Here is a 23,444-nt window from a genome sequence, read left to right as displayed (position 1 = left end):
AAAAGGGTTCAAACTAGGACAGTATAACAGAACTATGGTTACTTACAGTAGAAAAACTTAAAAACATTCCAATCCGATGACTTTATTGTGCGAAAAATTAAAGGTACTTAAGCGATATCTCCGATATATAACCATTTGAAAATCTAATGTAGATACAATTTCAATAAATTTTACCAGACAACACAAACTTGAAATCCAATAAGCTTTAGAACAAGAATTACCTTTACCCCAACGAACTTTAGCTAAATCATAATAACTTTTCAATGTCCCATAATCCGACTGCATTGTGACTAAATCTGCATCAGGAATAAATTGATGTTCATTTGCGTAAAGTTCCATTGTAGACAAACGTGTTTGTAAGTCAGCAACACGTAGAAGCAACTCCATTTGAATAGCTTCAGGACCACAAACCATATCGTCATCTAAATCGGGTGTATCGTTGACTAGTGACGAGGCAACAGTGGAGATGGCTTTCTGTGAGTGCTGAATAATATTTATTGGATCTTTTGAACAGTCTGGTTTTTTATTTTGATTACTAATATGATTTATATTTGTGGGTATATTCTCAAACTCTTCGTTCATAATTACTCCATTCTTGTTACATCCATCGTGTGATTCTGAAACTGTTTATAAAAATTTAAAAAAAGGACAACAGGACGTAAGATCAGGTGGCAAAAATAAATGATTGGTATGAACAGTGAAATGATAATTAATATTTAGTTACGGTAATGAACAATCTTATTTTAATGACTAATTTGCTATGGTAAAAGAATAAATATATATGTTTGTTTAAACGAATATACATTTTTAAAATGTCAGTTAGATAATAGAACGCAATGAAATCCAGGATAGGCGTTTCCTTTATTCTGAAACTCATCAGATGAATCTAACAGAATCTCAGTCGCGATTTTCACATTAGGAATTACACACTTTACTTTTCGCGTCAAACTCTTAGCAAAAACTAATTTTTATCATAGTTTTAAAAAGTCAACGACTAATCAACTAGATAATTCGGTGGAAAATTTCATTTCTTCAGACTTACATATCTAGTTAGGAACTTATTGATTGGGAAACACAAAAAAAGCTGCTAGTTATTTTGGAAACAAAAAGAACTGCTTCTTTTAAAGTGTTTGTGGGCAAATCAAGAATCACTAACTCATAAGTACATGTGTTTGAACAAGACATGGCTTTCATTTTCAAGGGCTAAAGAATAAACCAATGACTAGTTTAATTTCCTAAAGTGATATATATATATACTCTATCTCTCGAGCGCTTGAGCTCTTGTATATAAAGAGCATGTATCAATACCAACTCCTGGACACTGCGCGTCACAACAGCTTAGATTCATAATTGTAATCAAACTAAGAATAGTGAAATTATCCAATAAGAAATAGTAAGAAAACAAGTATCCCGAAATTATCACGAGTAATGTTGATGAATGTCAGTAGTAATGACATTTTGTATTCACTTATTCACTTTCTTGTTATGCAAAGTGTAAAAACTATTAAGAACTAAAAGATAATACTTTTCATTATTCAGTGAATTCTATATTGTATATGAAAAATGATGAAGTGAAAATTATTCCGAAAGATTATTAGTTAGCAGTTAAAAGAAGCTAGATTATTAAAACAGTTTTCTGTTAAGAAAATAGCTGAGGGTCAGAAATATTTAACATTGAAATAGTGCACTGCTGAAGAGTCCCATATTAGGACGAAACGGCCGTCCAGTTCTTCTAGGTTTTCAATGGTGGTCCAGCTTAGATCGACTCGTGAATTCAACTGTGAAAATATAAGGTGCAAAAACAGCAATTCCGAATCAAAGTAATTTCGATAAACAAAGATGAAGTTATTACCAGAAGATTTGTGATTTCTGTTCGATGACGATGATAAATTCATTTGATTTTGTTGTTTCTGTTGTTGTCCAGGAGAGCATGAATTTGCTATTGTGTTTCTTCTTGAGTTGATAAACGTTTTCATTGGATCATTGTGAAGACGAGAACAAGTATCATTGCCAGAAGATAGAGAAGGATCAGAAGATTTTCTGAAGTGATTTTGATCCAGTATACAATTATTACTACTTGCCCTAGGATTTGTAAGGTATGAGGTAAAAAAAAATAGAAAGTAACAGTATGTAAAACTATCATGCTGATTAATGGTGCATATTCCAAATAATTTCAGAGCAGTATATGTACTTAGGATAACTCTTCGATCTTCACGTAAAATCAGTTACAAGCTGTTCACTTAGTCACTATTCGAAACAACTTGACACATGGATATACAGATTACTACACAAGACTTTTTGGTAGGATGTTTTTTGCTGTGTTATTACCCAATTACAAAAAACATGGTAGGTGACTGACAAAGTTGAAAATTTAACAATATAAATGAAAGTCGATTATAACTAATCCATTGACATTAATTCATAATTTCAAGTTATGGAACGTCATGATGCTAGATTCTTTTACAAGTAGTTAATTTTAAATTAATGTTTGAGCATAGAAAAGATGAACTAAATAACTAAAAATGGGTAATTATTGCCGCTGCAAGATACAATGACACAGATTTCAGATATTGTCCTAAATTTAAGGAATTTAGTCAGTAGTTAATTGTGGAAACTAAGTTAATTTAATGGTAACCATTAAGGACTGACGTGTGAAGATGCAGTCAAACAGGAAGGGTTACTGAGCGCTACATTATATATATATATATATATGCAAATTTCCATGTGTGTGGTATTTATTCAGAATAAAACAATTGCAGTTGTAATGGATGATGAAAGATTAAATAAGATATAATGAACTTACTTGTTAGGATCTTGATTATGACAAACAGATTGTTGATTATCAAAATTATTTATGTTAGGCATATCATTCTGACGATGAATTTGACTAGAATTACTTATACTACCCAGTCCAGTTTCCCAACTATCAGAAGTTACTGATAAAATTCTTGTATCATGTGTTGATGAGTTTCTTTTTAATTGATTTTTCTGTTGTTCTAATAAAGGTGTTGACGAATAATGTAGATTATTATTATTACTAGAATTATTTCTAGTCTGATGATAACCACTATTGACCTGAGAATAAGTTTCATCAGATACACGTCTATTATTAATATTATAATGTAGTGCTTGCATACTATGAGATCTTGTTTTATTTGATACATTCTGAGCTGATGAATCATTCGGATTCTTTACATCAATTCCTACGCGTATCCCCATACGTAACTGATCTATGGTAACTTCAGCTAGAGCATGTTTCGTTAACAGATTATCGTAATACATTTGTAATTGTTTTATATAATCATCTTGTTGTTTACGAATAATCATAGCCTGGAAGAATAGAAGAAAAAGTGAAAAACAGTCATTACTAAGTTCCAATCAATAGATTGAAAATGTGTGAGAAAAAATCTAACAGAGAATAGGAACTGTTATGCTTTGTGGTTATCTTGACACTAGCAATAATAATCACAATAGTTATTCACAAAAAGTATCATGTTGTTAAGGAACGATGGTTCAATAATTAAGGATATTTTACTATAAACCGTACAAATCTCAACAAAGGGGAATGCAGTTATGCATGTAACATTTACTGAAAAGATTGAATTAGCGATGTGACAACTGGGTTGCAGGGATGACTGTATCACTTTTTGTACATATAGGTCAGATTTATTCACATTGATACCAATCGCTTCTGTTTTTTGACTTTACCAACTATGCAGTTTGGTGGTCAAGTAATACCCCCATCCGCGTGAAACTCATTATTTCCAACTTCCTTTTAAAAAAACACTAAATTTGCATACCCTAAGACTTTTATCTAACGTAAAAACAAGATCATTTTAGATTTAACTATAAGGCATGAAAAAGTAATTGAAAACAATTGCTAGCTCATATAGTTTTTGTATTTTGGAGGGAATATTTTATGAGAATCTTTTAGAGTATAAAGAAAACATAGGTTGACTAACCTATTCCCATTCAAGATTAACTGGAAAAAACTTGGGGAGGTAAAAGTTGTCATTTTTGCGCCCCACTGTTTTTGCTTATACATAAAACAAATTCGGATTGCTAAAGTTTATAACCAACATCCAAGAAATAAGACACACACAATCGTTTAGAGATAGCAAAAGTAACAACTGATACAATAATAAATTAATCGGTTTAGGGACAAACTGAGTGGATGAATATCATTATTAGCAACGCTTTCAATTATATGGAAAGAAATAATTAAGTTACATAGTTTATTTGTATATTCAGCTAAACAATTGAAATTTTATGATTCATTCAACCATAAAATATGACATAAATAATATACCCATTGAGCACGCTCGAGGCTGTTTAGACTAATTAGCTCAACGGACCGAGTGTTGGTGTTTGGGGGGGGAAGTATCGAGATCAAATTCCAATATGAAACTCAGTACAAGTATGGAGATATATTCCGTTGACAAGTCATATATATGGCGAAAAATAGACTTCCTAACCTAACTATTCTATAAGTGATCGAAGTTGTCCTGTGAGATGAACATGTTTTTACATCTTTACAAAGACACCTCCAAAACAAAATCAAACGACAGACAAACGAATAAAACAAGAAGTAATCTAAAACCAGTTCTCCATTCCATGACTTCAATTATTTTGTACAAAAGCTATTTTATTGTTATAGTATAAAAACCTATTGAACTGAGCAGAAATTAATAGAACTATTGCATACATCAAATTATGGAACAAAGAATAAACGCATAGTGTACTAACATCACAATTTGCAACCAGTGTCTTTGTCGACAAAATATCGAAGTATTCCTTGCAAGTAAAAAATGCGCCAAACTATTTTTGAACTAATTTCTTAAATGATTTTGTTGTAAACTGTTTTTTTTTATAAAAAAGGGTACTGTTTAAAAAGTAAAATAATCAGAACTAATACTTATATACATATGTATATAAGACAAGTACTAACCATAATGTGGGTCTAATTCATGTAACAATGAATGATAAAGAATTTGAATTAATGTATACAATTATGTGTATATATGTGATTGATAATACAATAAGTAACAATACAGAGTGTTACATAAATCGAGTTTTACATTGTAAGGTTATGTGAAGTTAAGTAATATTCAGTCGAAACGATAAGTTTTTTGTTACATATATACCATAGGAACAAAATATTTTAGTGACATAAACTGTGCATAAAACAAAATAAACTGAACTATATACATCATTAAAAAAGTCATATTATTATTATTAGCTTTATTCAATATTATATTTTTGGTACAATATAGAATTCGCAGCACAAAGTATCGTCGATCCTGACGATAAATATTGAGTGATCGCCAGTTAGAAGTTAGCAGTTCAGTCAATCGACATCTGAATAATGTACGTTCGTTTTGCTGCGTATTGTTAGCAACCACGATATCTCTGATTAGGCCTTTTGTAACCTTTACAGCGAAAGGTTGTACGTTTTTCAGAAAGGCACCTGAATAGGTTGCGCGATTAATGGCCATAATGATGTATTAAAACAAGCAAAATTAGATAACTTGTTGAAATATCTAAATGACAAGAACAGGTAGCCCAGAGGTTTAAGTAGGTCGCTTTAATATATTTATAAACTGTCCATTCACTTTATAACTGATTTTTTAATCTAATATCTTGAAATTTGGATAAATGTGATTTAAAAAGGGAAATGTTATTTGCTAGTGTTCATTAAACACATTATTACTGGCTAAACGAATAATTTTATCTAGAGTCTCACATATTAGAATCCTGAGAAATAAGTGACTTATTTGCTAGTCTTTTCAGTTGCATAAAGAAAATATAAACACGTTGTATTCTGTAGGCAAACATGCATCATATACTTTCAAGTATGTATGAATAGTAATACTGATTGAATAAGGTTAAGGAGTTGAAATTGCAAAAAATTCAAAACAACCAATTTCTTACCAACTATGTTACACCTATTCTTTTCTACTATTATTAATTCTGTTACTACTTTCACTAATCTAAGCTTTATATTGATAATTTTATCTCGCGGTGTTAATATAATGTAGCAAATTGAACAGATAAGCATGTATTAGGTTCTATCTTCAATATGAATAAAGGTAATCAACCAATGGACATCTATAACAAAACCAGGTGATTAAGTTGTGGTCAGCTTGCAAGTAAGAACTTAATTCACAATAAAATGCTTTTGACTGATAGAGTATTCACCCTTATATTTACAGCACAGAATAGCATGCAGAAATTAAAACAAGACGAAGTCAGTAGAGTTTTGTAGCTCAAATGGTAGAACAATATCTTTATAGTCTGAAGGCAAGAGTTTTACCTTCTACTGTTAAACAGATTTTTATTCAAGTTTAGTCACCACCTTAGCATAATACAACAAAATAGTCTGCCAGTGAACGTTATCTCAGATAATCCACGTACAAAATGATATGAATGTATATCCTGTTAAGAGAAAGGGAGAGCTAATACAGTGGAAACAAAAACGACGCTATATCATTAAAAATGGATACTAATGCATTTCAAGGTAAACATGATAATAATAATAATAATAATAATAATAATAATAATAATAATAATGAAAAAAATTAGAGTGAAGTGAGAATAAGCTCGACGTACACACAAACACAGAAAAAGTGATGAATCGGAAATTCATACTTCTTAAGGAATGTACAGTCCATGTAGTATCGATCAAGTACATATGCTGAGTGAGTGAGGGAGAATATATCAACTGAATAAAAGACAACACATTATTAGTTGAAAAAACAACGAACTTTAAATTATTGTCAGATAACTATATCACGATGAAGAGTACAAAAAAGTTTACTGTTTTTTCCTCTTACAAACTACATACCACACAACAAATGTATGGAAACAAACACATGTTGACCCATATACGAAAACTGACCTCTTCTCTTAATTCCACTACAATAAGCAAAACAATTTCACATACTAACAGAAATGAAGGGCAGTGGACAACTAAACAAACAAACAAGTTATATATCACAATGTCGTACGACAAAAGGCTAGAGAAGAAAACAAACAAAAATATATCATCTGAATATAAAACAAGTTCACTAATTCATGATCAAAGGAACAAAAAAGTTACCGGTCAACAGAGCAACATAAGAAAGGAAAGGAAGAAGAGGTTTGAAGTATTAACACTCAGTTATATAACATATGCTTTCCCTTGACAGTAATTTAGCGAGTCAGTCACCTACAACGTAGGACCAGACACATATAGGCGTCGGTCCAATTTCTCGTGTTTGGAGTTCACGAGTCTTTGTTAGGTGCCCGATAATTATTAAGGCTAGTATTTTAGATGATATATTAGTCAAACTAATCCCTCTATGGTTATCACAGGATGATTTTGATCCTTTCTTATATATGGAGACGACTAGTGGGTAGGACCAGTCATATGGGATCACGTCCAACTCCTAGATTTTAGCTGAAATATTAGTCAACCTAGTCGATATAACGAGACCACCATTCTTAAAGACCTCTGTAGCCAATCTACCTGGACCAGCTGTTTTTCCTCGTTTCAGATTAGCTATAGCTTTTTGAACTTCAACTAGAGTAGGGAAGCATACTTCAATGTTTCATCCACGCTGCTTGGGAATGGTGGGTAGTTGTAAAGTAACTGAAGATCAGTTGAACTGCTCCTTAAAGTGTTCTGCCTATCGTTTTAACCGTTTAGTGTCACCTAAAGCCATTGCCTTTTCCATTACTTTTGCTTTCGCTCCCCACCACTGCTCACGATCGTTCCGTAGAATTTTGGTTAACTTAGATTTGATTTTTTCCCTCTCTTCATCGTGTTCGTCACCGAGTTTAAATCTAATAGGTCTTCTCAATGTAGCTTTTATGCGTCCGTTGAGGCTCGAGCAAATGCGTGCTCGTATTAGAGCATGATCGGAGTTTAAACATGTATTTAATGAACAAGATTTAGACGTAAAATTTGATCAGCTAGAATAATACAAAGTAGGAGTAATCATTTGTTGGACTGAGGAACTATATGACAAGATACTTTACAGAGTAGATATCAGCCTCGACATACCACATCACTAGCGACTAGTTTCAAAATACGATTCCTGAAGTTCTAGTGAGAAGCTGTAACCAGTGGGGTTCAAATATGTCGGATGTGAGACAGTTATTCACAGCAAGTGATGATAGATGGTTGCACAATGCAGTAAATTGATTGAACACGGACAATAACATTGTTGGATGTCAGCACAGTGATAGAGGAACCAGGCGTTCACGCACAAAACCGAGGATCCTGGGTTCGATTCCCAGATGCGGGGTCATGAATGAGCACTGTGGAATACTATACTAAGATGAAACGGAAATTCAGTGCTTTCAGGTTCTCAATCGTGGTCTAACTAAGATCATTTTGTTATTTAAAACCTGTGGAAATTCTATAATCTCCACAAAACCTCATACTGATAGTTGAGAAATTGTACGGCAATATACTTTACAAAGAAAACACACCCATGACCGGAATTATTAGTCAATCTACACTAAAACTGTACTAAAGGATAACATTTTGACCACGAATTTGTCCAATAAACCTGAGTTCAGTACCTAACTTCATATAATCAGTGGATAGGATTCAATGAATCAGTATGTGAACATGAAGATATTTTCTCCTACTGATATCACGTGATTAGGAAAAGTTTCGAAGCACGGTTCGCTTGTTAAGGACTTATTATTCAATATTAATGTAAATATCTCTAACCAACAAGCATAGAAAAAATAGTTTAAAGGATGTTGAGTTATTACGACTGGTCAACAGAACTCGATCAGTACTAAGGGCTACACAAATAAGACAGTGGTTACAAACACATGATCAATCCCATGAAAATAATTTCATTTATGGAAAATCATTATCCATATCACATGTACATAATTAGTTCATACTGATTGTAGACAAATTTGTATGAGTCATTTAATGTATATTTTTAGGACTAGTCACACAAACAAAATGAACATGTTCTTTGTTTCGTTGAAGCTTAGGTCTGTAAATCGTGTGTTTCTATATTAACATTAAGTAACCAGATAGTCTCGTCAATTATACCAGTATTAGAGATAATAATAATAATAATAATAGTAAGAAGAAGATTTAAATGAACTTAAAGTGAACTTGATCTTAGAAAAAGAAATATGATCAAATTTTATGTTGATCAAAATACGATAAAATAGTTGTTAGTACGTATAAATGAATTTGGTATATAATGCATATTCCGATTCGTTATCAGTAATAATAAACAATAATAATAATTATAATAATACAATGATTTATTACTTGTAGAGCATAAACAAAACTGATAAACTGTAGTGATTACTATGGCAACGAAGTTAAACAATCACTTGGCAAAGTATAAAAAATTGATAATTATATACGTTAGTGTGCATCTTTTGTAATATGAATAGAAATATATAAACAAGTATGTGCAGTCGATTTGATCTTGGATAATTATTTAAATAAGATTTTAATTTAAAACGAATAGTTTAATAATAAAATGTTCAGTTAACAATATCTTAAAAAGAAAACAACGGATACTAACAGTGATGATAAGATCAAAGAAAGCAGAGCATAGTAAACTGACGTACTCATTTAAAGGCATTGTACACGTTGCATAAACTGAAGATTCACTTTGCGGTATTGCGAGTACACACAATAAATCTCAAAGTAGGACTATATAAGACTAACTACAGAATGAGACACAGTTTGAAACAGTTTCTCAACTGGTGTCAGTTTGTAAAAGAAACTAACTTTGAATGCAAGAAATTATATATATGGTCGTTTATCAGTATTCTTCATTAAACTTTTATTCATATAAATAATTGAATTTCAACTAAAAATAAAGTTACTAGGCTTATTAATGAAACCTTAACAACTGATTTTCAAATAACAGTTGATCGATCACTGAATACATTCCATTGTTTAGTCCGTCTAATCCTTTAATCTTTACTGAATTCGGTCGATCAGGTGAATCGATATCACGGACATCATGTTAGAATGTTAGGTGACGAAAAAGTAGTTGGGAGAAACAATAACTTGAGCAAAAAACACCAAAGCAGCTAAACTTGGTTATCTAAGCCAGGTTAATCTATGTTAAATTATTTGAATGGAACACCTAACCAGCCTTTGGCAATTATACATTCTGACCTGCACAGTTAACCTTGGGCAATGCAGACTACACTCTTAATGGTCCGCTATCCAAAAACTTTTCTCTATCCCTGTCTTGAGTCCGAAGAGAATGCAGCAGACAGCTTACCATGATATATATAATAATCACCCGGTACACTCCACATCTATTCCATGCACGAACTAACTTACAGATACGAATAATCAGAGCACACAACACACCAAATCAGAAATCGTATTTTAAACACAACCGTGAAATAAATGGAACAGAGCGAAGTAAACAGTACATAATTAATTAGCAATGATTAAGGAATAGTTAAAAAAACGTATAATGATATTGAATGGGTCCACTGGAAGCTTACAATGAGAATACAGAAATACAATCATGCAGTTACTCTCTAATTATTGAATAAAAATAATAATATGAGCAATAGTTACAAAAGTTTCAACTTTTCCAATACTTTGTGCGGTTATAATAAAAGTAACATAATTCTCTTTTCTCCAAGACCCCCCTTTTTTTCATTTTCCATAACTAAATGACCTGATAATAACAACGTTTAATGAAATGCTAACTAAAAATTTATTTGAAATCTAAACTACTTAAATTTATGATTACAATAATTAGATGGTTAAATTATTTCAGTGTCCCTAAGAGTTACTAACTAATCAAACGAGAGAAAAAAAATAATAAAAGTGAAATTTCATTATATTAAGTAAATTGAGTAATCGATAACAAGAATAGTAGCAAATGGAATAAAAGTCAATTGAATAATTTTGCAAAGTATCATAAATTCCTGCATATTACCTATTATTCAATATAGTGTTCTCGATTATTCTTTCCCGGGCTTTTGAGAAAAGACTTTGCTGTTTTGCGGAGAGCGCTGAAGGCAGTTTGCAAGGTGTGTGGTGAATCTTTTGAAATCATTATTAATATGCTTGTGGATAGATAGCTTAAGTCTTGCAAACTCTTGGCAGATGTTATCTTATCAGATACTAACCATTCACTTTATTCATATCTTTCTCCTTGTATATCTTCTAGTAGAACGAGACGTAAATACATTAAAATCTATGCACGCAAGCAAACGTTCTGTAATATCTTACTTAGCAAATATACTTTGTGACGAACAAGCTGTTAGAGTTGACCTAGTAAATAACCTGTATTCTTAAGCACGTCTCAAATTTGATAATTTGTACAGACTCGGATTTTTTTAAACCTCTTTTTTCATTTCTTTTCTGTTTTATTTCGGTGAAAAAAAAACTTTTCATAGTTGAATACATGAGTTAATTGAAGCTAGACTATGAAAATACTAAATTCTCCACAAAACCCCTTCTGATCTATAATCATATGCTAACTAGTGACTGACTTCAAGAGATATTTCTTTGAGTTCTAGTGGGAAGCGGTGACCAGTGGGGTTCTACCAAGTCTGTTGGGAGATATCAACTCACTGAAGGCAATTGGTGAATGGTCGCTCATAATTCGTGAATCGGTTGAAGTTAGACATTAACACCGTTGGATGCCGGCTTAGTGATCTATCGGTCAAGTGCTCTGGCGCGAGACTAGTAGGTCCTGGGTTGAATCTCGCGGGGCGAGGTCGTGGATACTCATTGCTGAAGAGTCCCATAATAAAACGAAACGGCCGTCCAGTGCTTCCAGGTTCTCCATGGTGGACTAGCTTCAATTGACTCATGATTTCAACTATGAAAATACTAAATTCTCCACAAAATCCCTTCTGAAAAAAAAACTTGTTGAAATAACTCGTGCTGAAAATTCTATATTGTACCAGATTATAGTATTGAATAAAGCCATTAATAATAATAATAATGAAAACTCTTAAATTACTATAGTTTAAGATAGATAATATTGGTTAGGAAATTAAAGGGGTTTTGCCAATAATGGATGATTAAGATGGTGTAACGTTGATATCAGCTGATATTAGTTCATAACAAAGAAATCTCTTCAGAATATACAAATGTAAGAACAAAAACACTTAATTAAACAAGTTTATTTGCCTTCATAAACAATTGTGCATAAATCAAAAGATACAATGTTGTTCTGTTGAAAAAAAGGAAACATGATAAAAAGATGAATAATTAAAAGTAATTGTCTAACTTACTTCTTCTAATTTTGCCTCTAATTCAACTTGCTTTGAAGAAGATTCTGGTGTCGTATCGATTTGTGAATTTTTAAAATTACAATTAGAAGAGTTGAATACTTTTTGCATTGAGGAAAACGATGAACGACAAGGTAAGTTTGAAGATTGTGCAACTTCACTATGAGCTCTATTAGGATAGAAAGAATAAACAAAATAAATATTGATATGATTCTGAAATAATGATGTATCTTACAGAATAATCAATTAGTGAACAGCTTCAAGTTTATCGTGTTTGCTGAAACATTACTATCCAAAGAGTTAGACTAAATTTTTGTATTTAAAAGGATAATGTTGATTTGATTATACCTCTTTGACATCAGTTTGTTACGCGACATCATACTTCACGCTCTCAACTAGAAACTATTCTAGCTTCTTTTCCTTAAATATGAAATGAAGTGAGTATATCTATTTTCAGTAAATAATGTTATTATTTCTGTATTGTAAGTAATTGAAGTGAATCTATGAAAATTTATCACTTATAAATGTCACAACGCACCTCCCTAAAACATCAAGGTGAAATAACTAAGATTCTTTTAGTGGAAAATAAATATCCTAACGAATGCGCCTAACAGAACCTAATAAAAAAAGTAAAATGCGTGGCACCATTGCAGCAACATCGAGAGGAAATTTTATATGAATGAGAATCTTGTATAAAGTTTGAAATAAAAATATACTGGATAGTTAGATAGGTAAAACAAATATGACTCTTACGATTTAGCCTAAAAGTTGTACAGAAAAGTAGATAATAAGTGTGAGAAATTTTTTTGATGAATAAGATAACGACTAACATTTAACTGATGAATGGAAGAAAAACTCATCGGAAACTTTAGAAATGAAAAGACTTACTCATTTACATTATTATCCCTTGTAGGGTTATTATGGATAGTGGATGAATTGTGTTTCATTGAGTTATGAGACTCAGCGACTGAATTACTTCTAACAATAGGCTGAAAAAGTAATTCGGATGGAAAAAGATTTTAGAAAAACTATTAATCAACTAAATTAAACATGAGAGAAAATCTATGAAGGATATCGTAAGAATTGCATCGACCTGTTATATGCATTAATGAATAGGAATATGTGACTAGCATCAACAATGAAACTATATATTAATGTCGATTAGTTTGAAATTGAAATGTAATTTATCTTTAAGTGTAAGAAAAAAAACAATATTATCACCAGTTCAGTAAGTTTAACACTATGGAATAAGCGATAGCCCTAAAGGCCTCAATACATATCGCAAACCATGGTCACCACAGCCACAGTTATAGGAGACTCATGAATGAAAATAATACTGGTGGTAGTCGAGAAATATAAAGAAAAGGCAACAGAAAATGAGTGAAAAATAGTGATTGACCAGCAATAAATAACAACGTATTCAAGATTTAGAAGAGACAGTGATGACTAAACTGATTACTAAAACTAAATTTGGTTTAAGGTTAAGTTCATTCGTTCCAGTTAACTAGATCAATAATTCTACCAAATTTGGCTTGATTTCCAAAAAAACATCCATAATCTTATACTTTACAACCACAGACTGACCACTAGATCACTATTTCGTTCTAGTACGAAACTCTTCGGCAATACCCATCCGTGATAACATCTGGGATCTAACCAAGAACTTAATATCTAATGGCGAGCAGCTATCTAAAGGTTTACATTTTAAACTACAACCGACTCACAATATTTCGCCCATTGATGAGTAACTTCCCCATTACCCGATACGATTTAGTTCGTGTAGCCACAGCTCATTAAAACTCCGAGAATCTCCTCTCGAAGTTATTCACTAATAAGCATATCGTTATTATCCCTAGTTTTAAATGGTTGTATAGTTATGGTCAGTCCGTGATATAAATTACGGGATTTAATAATCTCTACAAACGCCTTTATACTAATCACGTCTACAGTCGTTACAAACAATCATCAGTGAACAAAGGATAACAAACAGGATAATTCCTATCAAACTGGCAATATTTATCATTGATAAGTGCTAGTATTTTTACTGAATAATAATAGCACTAGAAATTATAAGACTTTCCAAAGTATATTTTAATTCTCGAATTATTAGGAGATTATAATTTCGTTCATTTAAATTAGTTTGAAACAATCTTAAGCAATCAAAATAAGCGAAGCTTAAACACACGTATACACGCTAATTTCCAAGAAATGACATTGAAAAGACCTGAATGTATAGCACTTTAACTTTGATGTAATTAAAACAAAATAGGACACACCCAATTCTTTGAAATTTAATTGTTCGTTTAAATTTTAATTTTGTGTGAATTGTGGATTAAACATTCGTTAATTAGTGAACAATGAAATTTATCTGTGTAAATCATACAACAGTTAGATTCAAACCTAATCTCATTTAAAAACGAAACGAAAATGAATTCTAATAAACATTTATATTCTAACTTTCCGTTTTCCACTTCTATTTGTACGTTTAACAAATGCATATCGACTACGCAATTAGACAGTAATCAAAACGTACGTAAAGGAAAACTTATTCAGTTGGTGTAGAATTACATTACACAAGTCTACTGACCTGATTATTTTCCATCAGATGGTGTCTGTCGTTAATCTCCTTCAATTGTCTACCTTCAGAAAATATATTAAAACTAGGAAAAGTGTTGCGTTATGACTTCGATAGTTTTAGTAATGAATAAGCATATGACATAATTTACTGTCGTTGTTCTCATAGAAATCAGTAAATTTTAATGCAAACTCAATTCCAGTTACACTTGAGTAAACAATTTTATTATTCCTATTTCATTTCACGCTTCATAGTTAACCGGAAATAAATGAAATACAAAACACATTTGAAGTGTTACACATAAACTTTCATTTTCTAGTGATTGTTAAGGTGTAATTTGAAAGGGATTATTAAAACAATACATTAAGTTCATTTAGTATTGTTTGTTTGAACATCAACTCTGAGATGCAGGTAAATCCAGCTGACGAGTCCCAAATAGGACGAAACGCACGTCCTGGATCCCACTGCTAGTCACTATCCATCTTTGTTTACAATAAATTAAGTGTTTATCTAATCGCATAAAGTATAGAAAAATAAATAAAGCAAAGATCATACTTAGTTTTAAACAATTGTCCACACTAAATATTTACTTAAAAGAACACTTCGTTAATGAGCATTTTGTGATTCTGAAAACGAATTATTAAAATGTATCTGAAATGTTGATGAAAATCAAGTTCTGTCAAAGATTCGAACTCGGATGCACGTATATCTATTCGTTTTGAATAGTTAGTAAAATTCAAACGTATTATTTGCCATGGTAGTAAACGGAAACGCAAAACTATACGAAAGATAAACAAAAATCTCAAAATGAAAAAGTAGGGAAATACTGGACTGTGATTGAAGGACTTCAATCAACACTTAGAATTAAAAAAGAATGATAACAACAGGGATGATAGTAGAATAAGTAATAATGCAACTCTTTTCCCAAGTATAAATTTACACACATGGCTTTGAGACAGTTTATTTGTATTTTGAGCTACTGTAATTACATAGCTACCCAAACAGAAGTGAGTAGGTTGAGGTCATAATTTATATTGAACTAGGTCGCAATATAATTCTAGCTATGATTCGGGTATCGGTATATTATAATTCCCTTTCCTTTCCAAACCGTGGCTACTCGAAAGGAACATTGCAAGACAGCTTTATTTGCAGAAACCGGAGACTCCTTTAGGGGAACATCATATGAAAATGAATATAAATACGAACACTAGAAATAAGGCAAACATTTAACATACTAAAATAGCCACTGAAGGATAAGACAGAATTTTTAACTACCATAAAAATGAAAAATGGCTGTCGTGAGGGGCTTAGGTAAGAAAAATTGGAATTTACATTGGTAAAAATAAAAATGACAAAACAAGTAAGTTGTTTTTTGGTGATTTGAAATCCTCAGATTATATTTACACCTGAGCATTTGCAACCAAATGGATGAATTCTGAATATTTTAAACACATAAGTAGTGATTATGCATCTACCCCAAAAAAACGATGCGTTCCAAGTACGCTTTGACATGACCCCTTTTTATTTATTAGAAATACATAAATATTGACATAAATAGGCACCGAAATAAATATACGTTACACAAATAGGACAGTGGGATTATGAAGCAATAGATAGAGGCAGGAGAATATAATGATGCAATCTCAGGACAAAAAAGTGGAACAGTTCGATTTAGTGTAGTCGATAGCAGTATAAAGTGGGAAGTACAATAAAAATGACGAATATTCTGTAGGCCATTAAAAAACGATATTGCCAACTATAGTGATGAATCAGTTTTGCTTCTTCAACGATCTCGGAAGCGCATACTTATTTTTAAATTTTACTCATATGGTTAGTGCCTATACCTACCTTTGCTCTTGTACCACCATGTACTCAGAACTTCTCATACCATAGTTTCTTAAGGCTTTTCCCGTTCAGACATATAGGAATAAGTCAAACGTAGCCAAGCCACCATATAATGAGTTTAGAAATGACGTTCATTCCCACCTTATAAATAATTAAAGACACTTAACCTATCAAACAAATTGCTGGTCTTGATTCAAGCTAAGCTTTGATATTAGAATACTGATGTACTCATGATACATTGTAACAACCTGTGAATAACATCAAACCAGTGAGATATTTCATTTCGATAACACCAAAGCGTACATATTACTGATGGAAACGAAGCAATGAATCTGTCAATCTCCAGTGTAAACCGTATAGAAACACTATAGATATTAGATTCACAGTGTAGATGTCTTCAATGGCCGCTTTTGTTAATTAAATTAAGTCATTTATTCTTTTTAAATTCTATATATTGATTTCGATAATGTAATAAGAAGACGAAGATTATCAGAACTACATTATCGAAATTTATCAAAGGGACTAATTGCTTTAAATTTCTATATATTGAACCTATAAATCGATATAAAATATGAAATAAAGGGTTGACTTATTTAGTATTAGTGTTCACAAATTCTACTTTGTACATAATTACGCTTACTGCTATTTCCCAAAAGGAATTAAGTGATACATGTATATCAAGAGAAACTTTTTAAAATCAATAATAATCTTAGAAGTGATTCAAGTGACTAATACACGAAAAACATATTTACATTCTACTTCCATCTTGATAAGTAAAATTATTAGTGTATACACTGTCACATTATCTTCTATAATTCATTATTTATTGTGTACAATGTAATACTTACCTAAAACTAATATACGCCCAATCACATAATAATCCCAAAATATCATGTGATTAAAACTAGTCGATAAGTAACGGGAGAAATTTAATGATTGAACAAATGGTATACAAGTTAAAATAGAAACAAAACACGCACGAAAACACATGCACATTTTGAAGAAAAAAGTACAATGAATTATATATACAAAATTTGGTTCATGTAAATGTCCAATGGCATACTTAATAAAACAAATTTTCAAGTCAAGATTCACAACATTTTGTTTTAGTTACTGATAAGTTTAATGTCCGTAAAGGGATTATGTATATGATGAGTGATTAAGTGAAAGTGTGTGTTATGACCAGTTAAACATATATATATATATATATATATATATATATATATATATATATATATATATATATATATTCCTTATTATCACAAATGTTCATTATATTGACTTAATGAGCTACATAGATCATAAAACAGATTTGCAATGAATATATCTCGATGGTAACTATAAATTGTTCATTGTAAACTTTAAAAAAAAAATCAAAACATTATGAAATAAAGATATATCCAGATAACGACACCCAAATACGATACATGTAAAACTCATTCCTTAACTAAACAATAACATATAGTAGAATCGTGTTTTTGCATAAATGACTTGATTAATTATTATTCACAAGATCACGGAAACTTTCAATTTATAAAAAAACGAAACCCACTTAATCTTATCCTACTTTATCGACATTAGTAATATTAATACTCTCACTTGTAGTTTCTTTTCATATACATACCGGATAGCAAAGATCAGCAACCGATTGTCATAATGTATATGATTTGCGGATAAGTTCATTTATTTACTATTTGACCATTGAAGCAAATAGTTATCTTGATACAATATATTGTGTTCATAATTATTAATACTATACTCAAGTTTATCTTTAGTTTTTCAATTGTATAAGCGTATAGGATAAATGAAACATATGAGTGAAAGAAAAAGCTACAGCATAAAGGCAACAAAAATAATACCTTAACTACTTGAAACTCTTACAAAAACTGAACATAAATCCATACAACTCTTTCCAATAAAAATTAGAAATTAACTTATTGAAAGCATACATTTTCTTTTTACTTTTTACAAGATACTACAATGAGACAGAGAGAGAGGAAAGCTAAAGAAGGAAAAAAGGGAAAAGGGAAAATATTACTTTTGTCCAACTAGTTTCTTTCTACTTTTTCATTAGATTTTTTTATCAATAATAACTGGTGGTGTATTAGTCATCTCTACGATAAAAGGAAAATCTGACAATATGATTAGGAGTAATAGGGATATTAAATCAATAATACCGAACACACTCATCACTATGGGGTGTGTAGATTTGAATGGGAAAGAAACAAATAATTATCTGGAAGCACTGGAAGACCGTTTCGTCTAAGCGTCAGACTCCTCGGCAGTGCGCATCCACGATCCTGCCCCGCGAGATTCGAATCCATAACCTATTGATCTCACGCGTGAACGCTTAACCTCTAGACTACTTAGCCGGCATCCAACGGTGTTAATGTCCAACTTCAACCAATCCACAAAATTGAGAAACTAATGGAGTTCAACCGGGTCTGTTGTGAGATAGTAACTCACTAAATACAATAATGGATGGTCTTGCGATTTCGTGGATTGGTTAGAGTTAGATACTAACACCACTGGATACCAGCTCATTGACCTAGAGGTTTGTTGTTCGTGCGCGAGACCAAACGCCCTGAGTTCGAATCCCGCGAATGGGATCGTCGATGCACAATGCTGAGGAGATTCACAAAAGAACGAAACGGCCGCCCAGTACTTCCACGTTTTCCATAATGGTCTAGCTTCAATCAACTCATGAATTCAACTATAAAATTACTAAAATCTCCACAAAATTCCCTCCTGAAAATATTTATCAGTTAAAAAAAGTAATGACCAATAAGAAAAGTTTATCAAAAATGTAGAGTCATATATAATAATCGAGTAAACGTTCATGATAGTAATCAATCGTTCAAGGTAAACATTCAATTTTCTATCACTTGATTGAAGATTAGAAGCGGTGTCTCTTCTTTGAACCAGCACTTCTAAAGTTCAAACTGCGATCAACTTGTATAGGTTGAAGGCAGATAGTAAGTATTACTAGCCTTGACACAAACAATACGCTTGAAACTCGAATCCATAAACTTATAATCGGTACATCAATTATATTTATTATGAACATTTTTTAAAACTCAGCATACTGCAGTTTGCACAGTATATAGTGGTAGCAATATGAACAATTGAGTAGCAAGTTCATCCGGAATTCATGTTTAGCATCACTAGACCTCATATATAGAGTTACATCAAATACTTACAAAAAGGCTGTGAGCGACCGGCCTCAAACAGGAGCCTTTTGGGCGCTGCAGTCATATATGAAAGTCAACAAGATTACTACTAATTTAGTTTTCTTTTCATATACCTCAAAAAATATCCTCCTATGCTGTGGGAAACCGGTAATTGACATGAGCTACAACATCTATAACAACATACAAAATTATTTTGCTCGAATTTTAAAAAATGAAATATAATACTAAGTTATTAAATATTCTATTCATGATTTCAGTGTTCACCACTTATTTCGCACACAAACTGAATCGATAATAACATGAAAATACTGTGGTAAACACAAGAGGAAATACACAAATAAACAATGTAAAATTTAAGTAGTGTGAATTTGACAAACTTTCTAACATATATGACAGATTCTTCGAGCAGTACACAAAAGGTACAATAAATAAACGAGTCAATGGTCAATATAACTAAAAAACAATACGTAAGTACTTAAATGAATGACATAAATCTTATAAAAATCTAAATATGTAATGGTATACTGGTGAAAATTTTGACTGATTAACTATTTAATATCATGAGTGAACGTTTAAGTCTAGACAGTTCTTATTTATGAGGTACACGAAAAAAAACAATTATGCATTTTAACATACTTTTGAAGCAACCACAGACAATATACACAAAAAGAATATTACTTATTCGAAAAAAAAGTGAAAGCAACTGGTGTTTGAATTTAGTTTATGACTAGAAATTTCATATTCCAAAAATAAGTCAGTAGTACATACACATCGTTCAGTCCTTTACGAACTAATTTGAGTCTATTTAACTTAGTGAACCGAACCTTTGATCAGATTAACAAGAACAAAATCACTAGTGGAAATGATTTTTAAGTAATCCAGTGCATATAAGGTGGATCTTTTACAGAATCGTTATCATATATGAAAATGAAGAAAATGATAGCTATCTATCGGAAGCATATGAGTCTTCAATATTTATAGGTTGAAATGAAAGTAAATAGTAATAAATGATCACTATGTAATAATCTACAGATTAGTGAAGTGTATCTATCTGTTCTAGATCACGTATGGAAACAGAAAAATACTAAAGCAGGGACTCATACGAAAGTACACAAGCTCCAAATGAAACATTATGCAACTGTATTTAGTGAGTCAATACAAAAATGAAGAAAGTATAAAAACAAAAATAAACTGTTATCTATCAAGACTAAAATAAATGATGCTTAATACTTACTGCTCAATATTTATAAAAACTTAAGGTGTACAGATATCTGAACCTATGGAAATAATAATCGATTATATCACTTAGGGACATTAACCAGAAATATCGATCAATGGAAGAACCTAACCAAAATCTGACGTTGTTGGTAACTCAATAAACATTTTATGTAAGGTAGTAAATGGACAAGGTATACATAGACATTCATAGTCAACTACATTTCAAAGATAAACGATTCCAAAAAGTTCGTTGTCTATTCATTTCGCTGTCATAAGAAATAGTATTTATTAACTCACATTATCATTAACTTTCTCTTCTTCGATTTCCTCGGAATACCATCTCAATTGATCAGTTTTTTGTAAAATAGATTGATAAACCTCATTTTTTTCAGCAGTTGTAGTATTAATGGAAGAAGGATTTGCGTTAGATGGTACCCAAACTACTCCATCTGCAGCCATTTTAGCTACAACTAGATCATGTGTCTCAATGGGATCTTCGTGAGCATACGATGCAATCGAATCCATATTTATTTTATTCAGATTAGATAGATCCAAACTATTAATAGACGGATATGATGAATCTAGCTTCTTAACTGTGACCTGTACCCCAATTTTATTGCATGATTTTGAGTTATTCATTGAATCGAATGATAAACTTGGCTGTGTAGATGGAGGATTGGGGAGAGGTGTTGTTAAATGATAATTTTGATTGCTTTCCGTCACATCTGATGTTGTAAGCAAATTTGGGACGAAATACTGGTTGCTTCCTGGAGGTTTCGCTTTAATAAAGTCAGAATTGGATACATGTTGTTTACTAGTCGTCCTTGTTGTGTTGGCAGCTGACTGTAAGACAGGAAATTCCATCTGTGAAGGGACACTGTGGCGAGATATTGTAGACGCAGTATTTTTCACTGCCTTCTGATTGTTTGAAATAAGGGACTGACTAAGGGAACGATTGGGGGATCTGATCAGCTATCAAGAAATGAAGTTTAAAGAAACACTATCACATCGTATACATTAACTGGAAAGTGATTTAAATTGTGAATGCTAAAAACTGATCTGCTAACAGTACATCTTTTTGGATAGTAAATGGGTTAATGACTTTAATAATGATAATATTAAAACAATCTTCATCATATAAGTTTAAATAAATAACCAGTGATTAGTAGCTCTAGGTTACTTACAAATGTAAATTGCTTACTTACTTACTTACGCCTGTTACCCCTCGTCGAGGAGCATAGGCCGCTCACCAGCATTCTCCATCCAACTCTGTTCTGAGCCTTCCTTTCCAGTTCTTTCCAGTTGTTATTCATCCTTTTCATATCGGCTTCTATTTCCCGGAGTAGTGTGTTCTTTGGCCTTCCTCTTCTCCGCTTCCCTTCCGGATTTCAAGTTAGGGATTGAGTCGTGATGCACATTGGTGATTTCCTTAATGTATGTCCGATCCACTTCCAACGTCTTTTCCTAATTTCCTCTTCAGCTGGAAGCTGGTTTGTCCTCTCCCATAAAACGCTGTTGCTGATAGTATCCGGCCAATGGATGTTGAGTATTTTGCGTAGACAACTGTTTATAAATACTTGTACCTTCCTGATGATGGCCGTAGTAGTTCTCCACGTTTCAGCTCCGTACAGTAGGACTGTCTTGACGTTCGTATTAAAGATTCTGACCTTGAAATTGGTTGAGAGTTGTTTTGAGTTCCATATGTTCTTCAATTGTAGAAATGCTGCCCTTGATATATTTATTTATTTATTCAAACACATAAACATTGGTACAAGATGGTGCCAAATATATATGCACCACATATTTCACTCGATTTGTGTGAGGGCTAGAATAATTTTAGGGCACTCAAACCGAAGCAGATGGTTTTATTAGGAGGCCATTCCATGAGCATTTGACCTACGGGTCTAATCCACAAGGCAGTAGAGCAACTTAAGGAGATGCAGTCGCACGATAGCCGGTGACCAACAATAGGTTCATACGTCATTTGTTCCCTCGGAATTCTCGAGCCCATGTGTACCGTTGGTTTAGAATCAGGGTTTTCCAACTCCCCTAGGTGGATCCTCCATATCCCCCAACCCGGTTAAAGCAACGGACATTGACTTTTCGTTCTCTGGATTTCGTAAACAACACCCCCGCCACGAGAAGGCAGTGAGTAGCACTTCCCTGGCAGTGGTTGTATGTACGTGGTCATGCGAGAGCATTTGGGAGGTAGAGCTGACTCTGCCACTCTCGGCCGCACCAGGTCATTTTTGGGCTACAAGTATTACGAGAATGAAGAATTTCTATCGTGATGTAGTAATTTAATCGACATGGTTTTTAAAATCCAAAGCCTAAACCTCGGTTCAAAAATATTTGGCAAGTATTACTCC

At 32.2% G+C, this 23,444-nt stretch overlaps 1 protein-coding gene across 1 annotated transcript in view; it reads right to left on the bottom strand.

Moving 5' to 3' along the window:
- The window catches only part of Smp_147590 (putative rac guanyl-nucleotide exchange factor), a gene marked incomplete at its 3' end in the record, with an annotated part of 52,440 nt that overhangs the window by 23,000 nt on the left and 5,996 nt on the right, over nt 1–23,444 (bottom strand). The window contains exons 4-9 of the mRNA XM_018795580.1: nt 21,373–22,047; nt 13,135–13,235; nt 12,250–12,415; nt 2,804–3,330; nt 1,853–2,082; nt 222–623 (exon numbers count right to left, since the gene is read on the bottom strand). Coding sequence (XP_018649879.1) covers nt 222–623; nt 1,853–2,082; nt 2,804–3,330; nt 12,250–12,415; nt 13,135–13,235; nt 21,373–22,047 — 2,101 coding nt within the window. The remainder of the gene's footprint in view (nt 1–221; nt 624–1,852; nt 2,083–2,803; nt 3,331–12,249; nt 12,416–13,134; nt 13,236–21,372; nt 22,048–23,444) is intronic.

Source organism: Schistosoma mansoni, chromosome 2 (assembly GCF_000237925.1).
Source record: "Schistosoma mansoni strain Puerto Rico chromosome 2, complete genome".
Classification (NCBI taxonomy): domain Eukaryota; kingdom Metazoa; phylum Platyhelminthes; class Trematoda; order Strigeidida; family Schistosomatidae; genus Schistosoma; species Schistosoma mansoni.
This window is presented reverse-complemented; position numbering and strand designations above follow the sequence as displayed.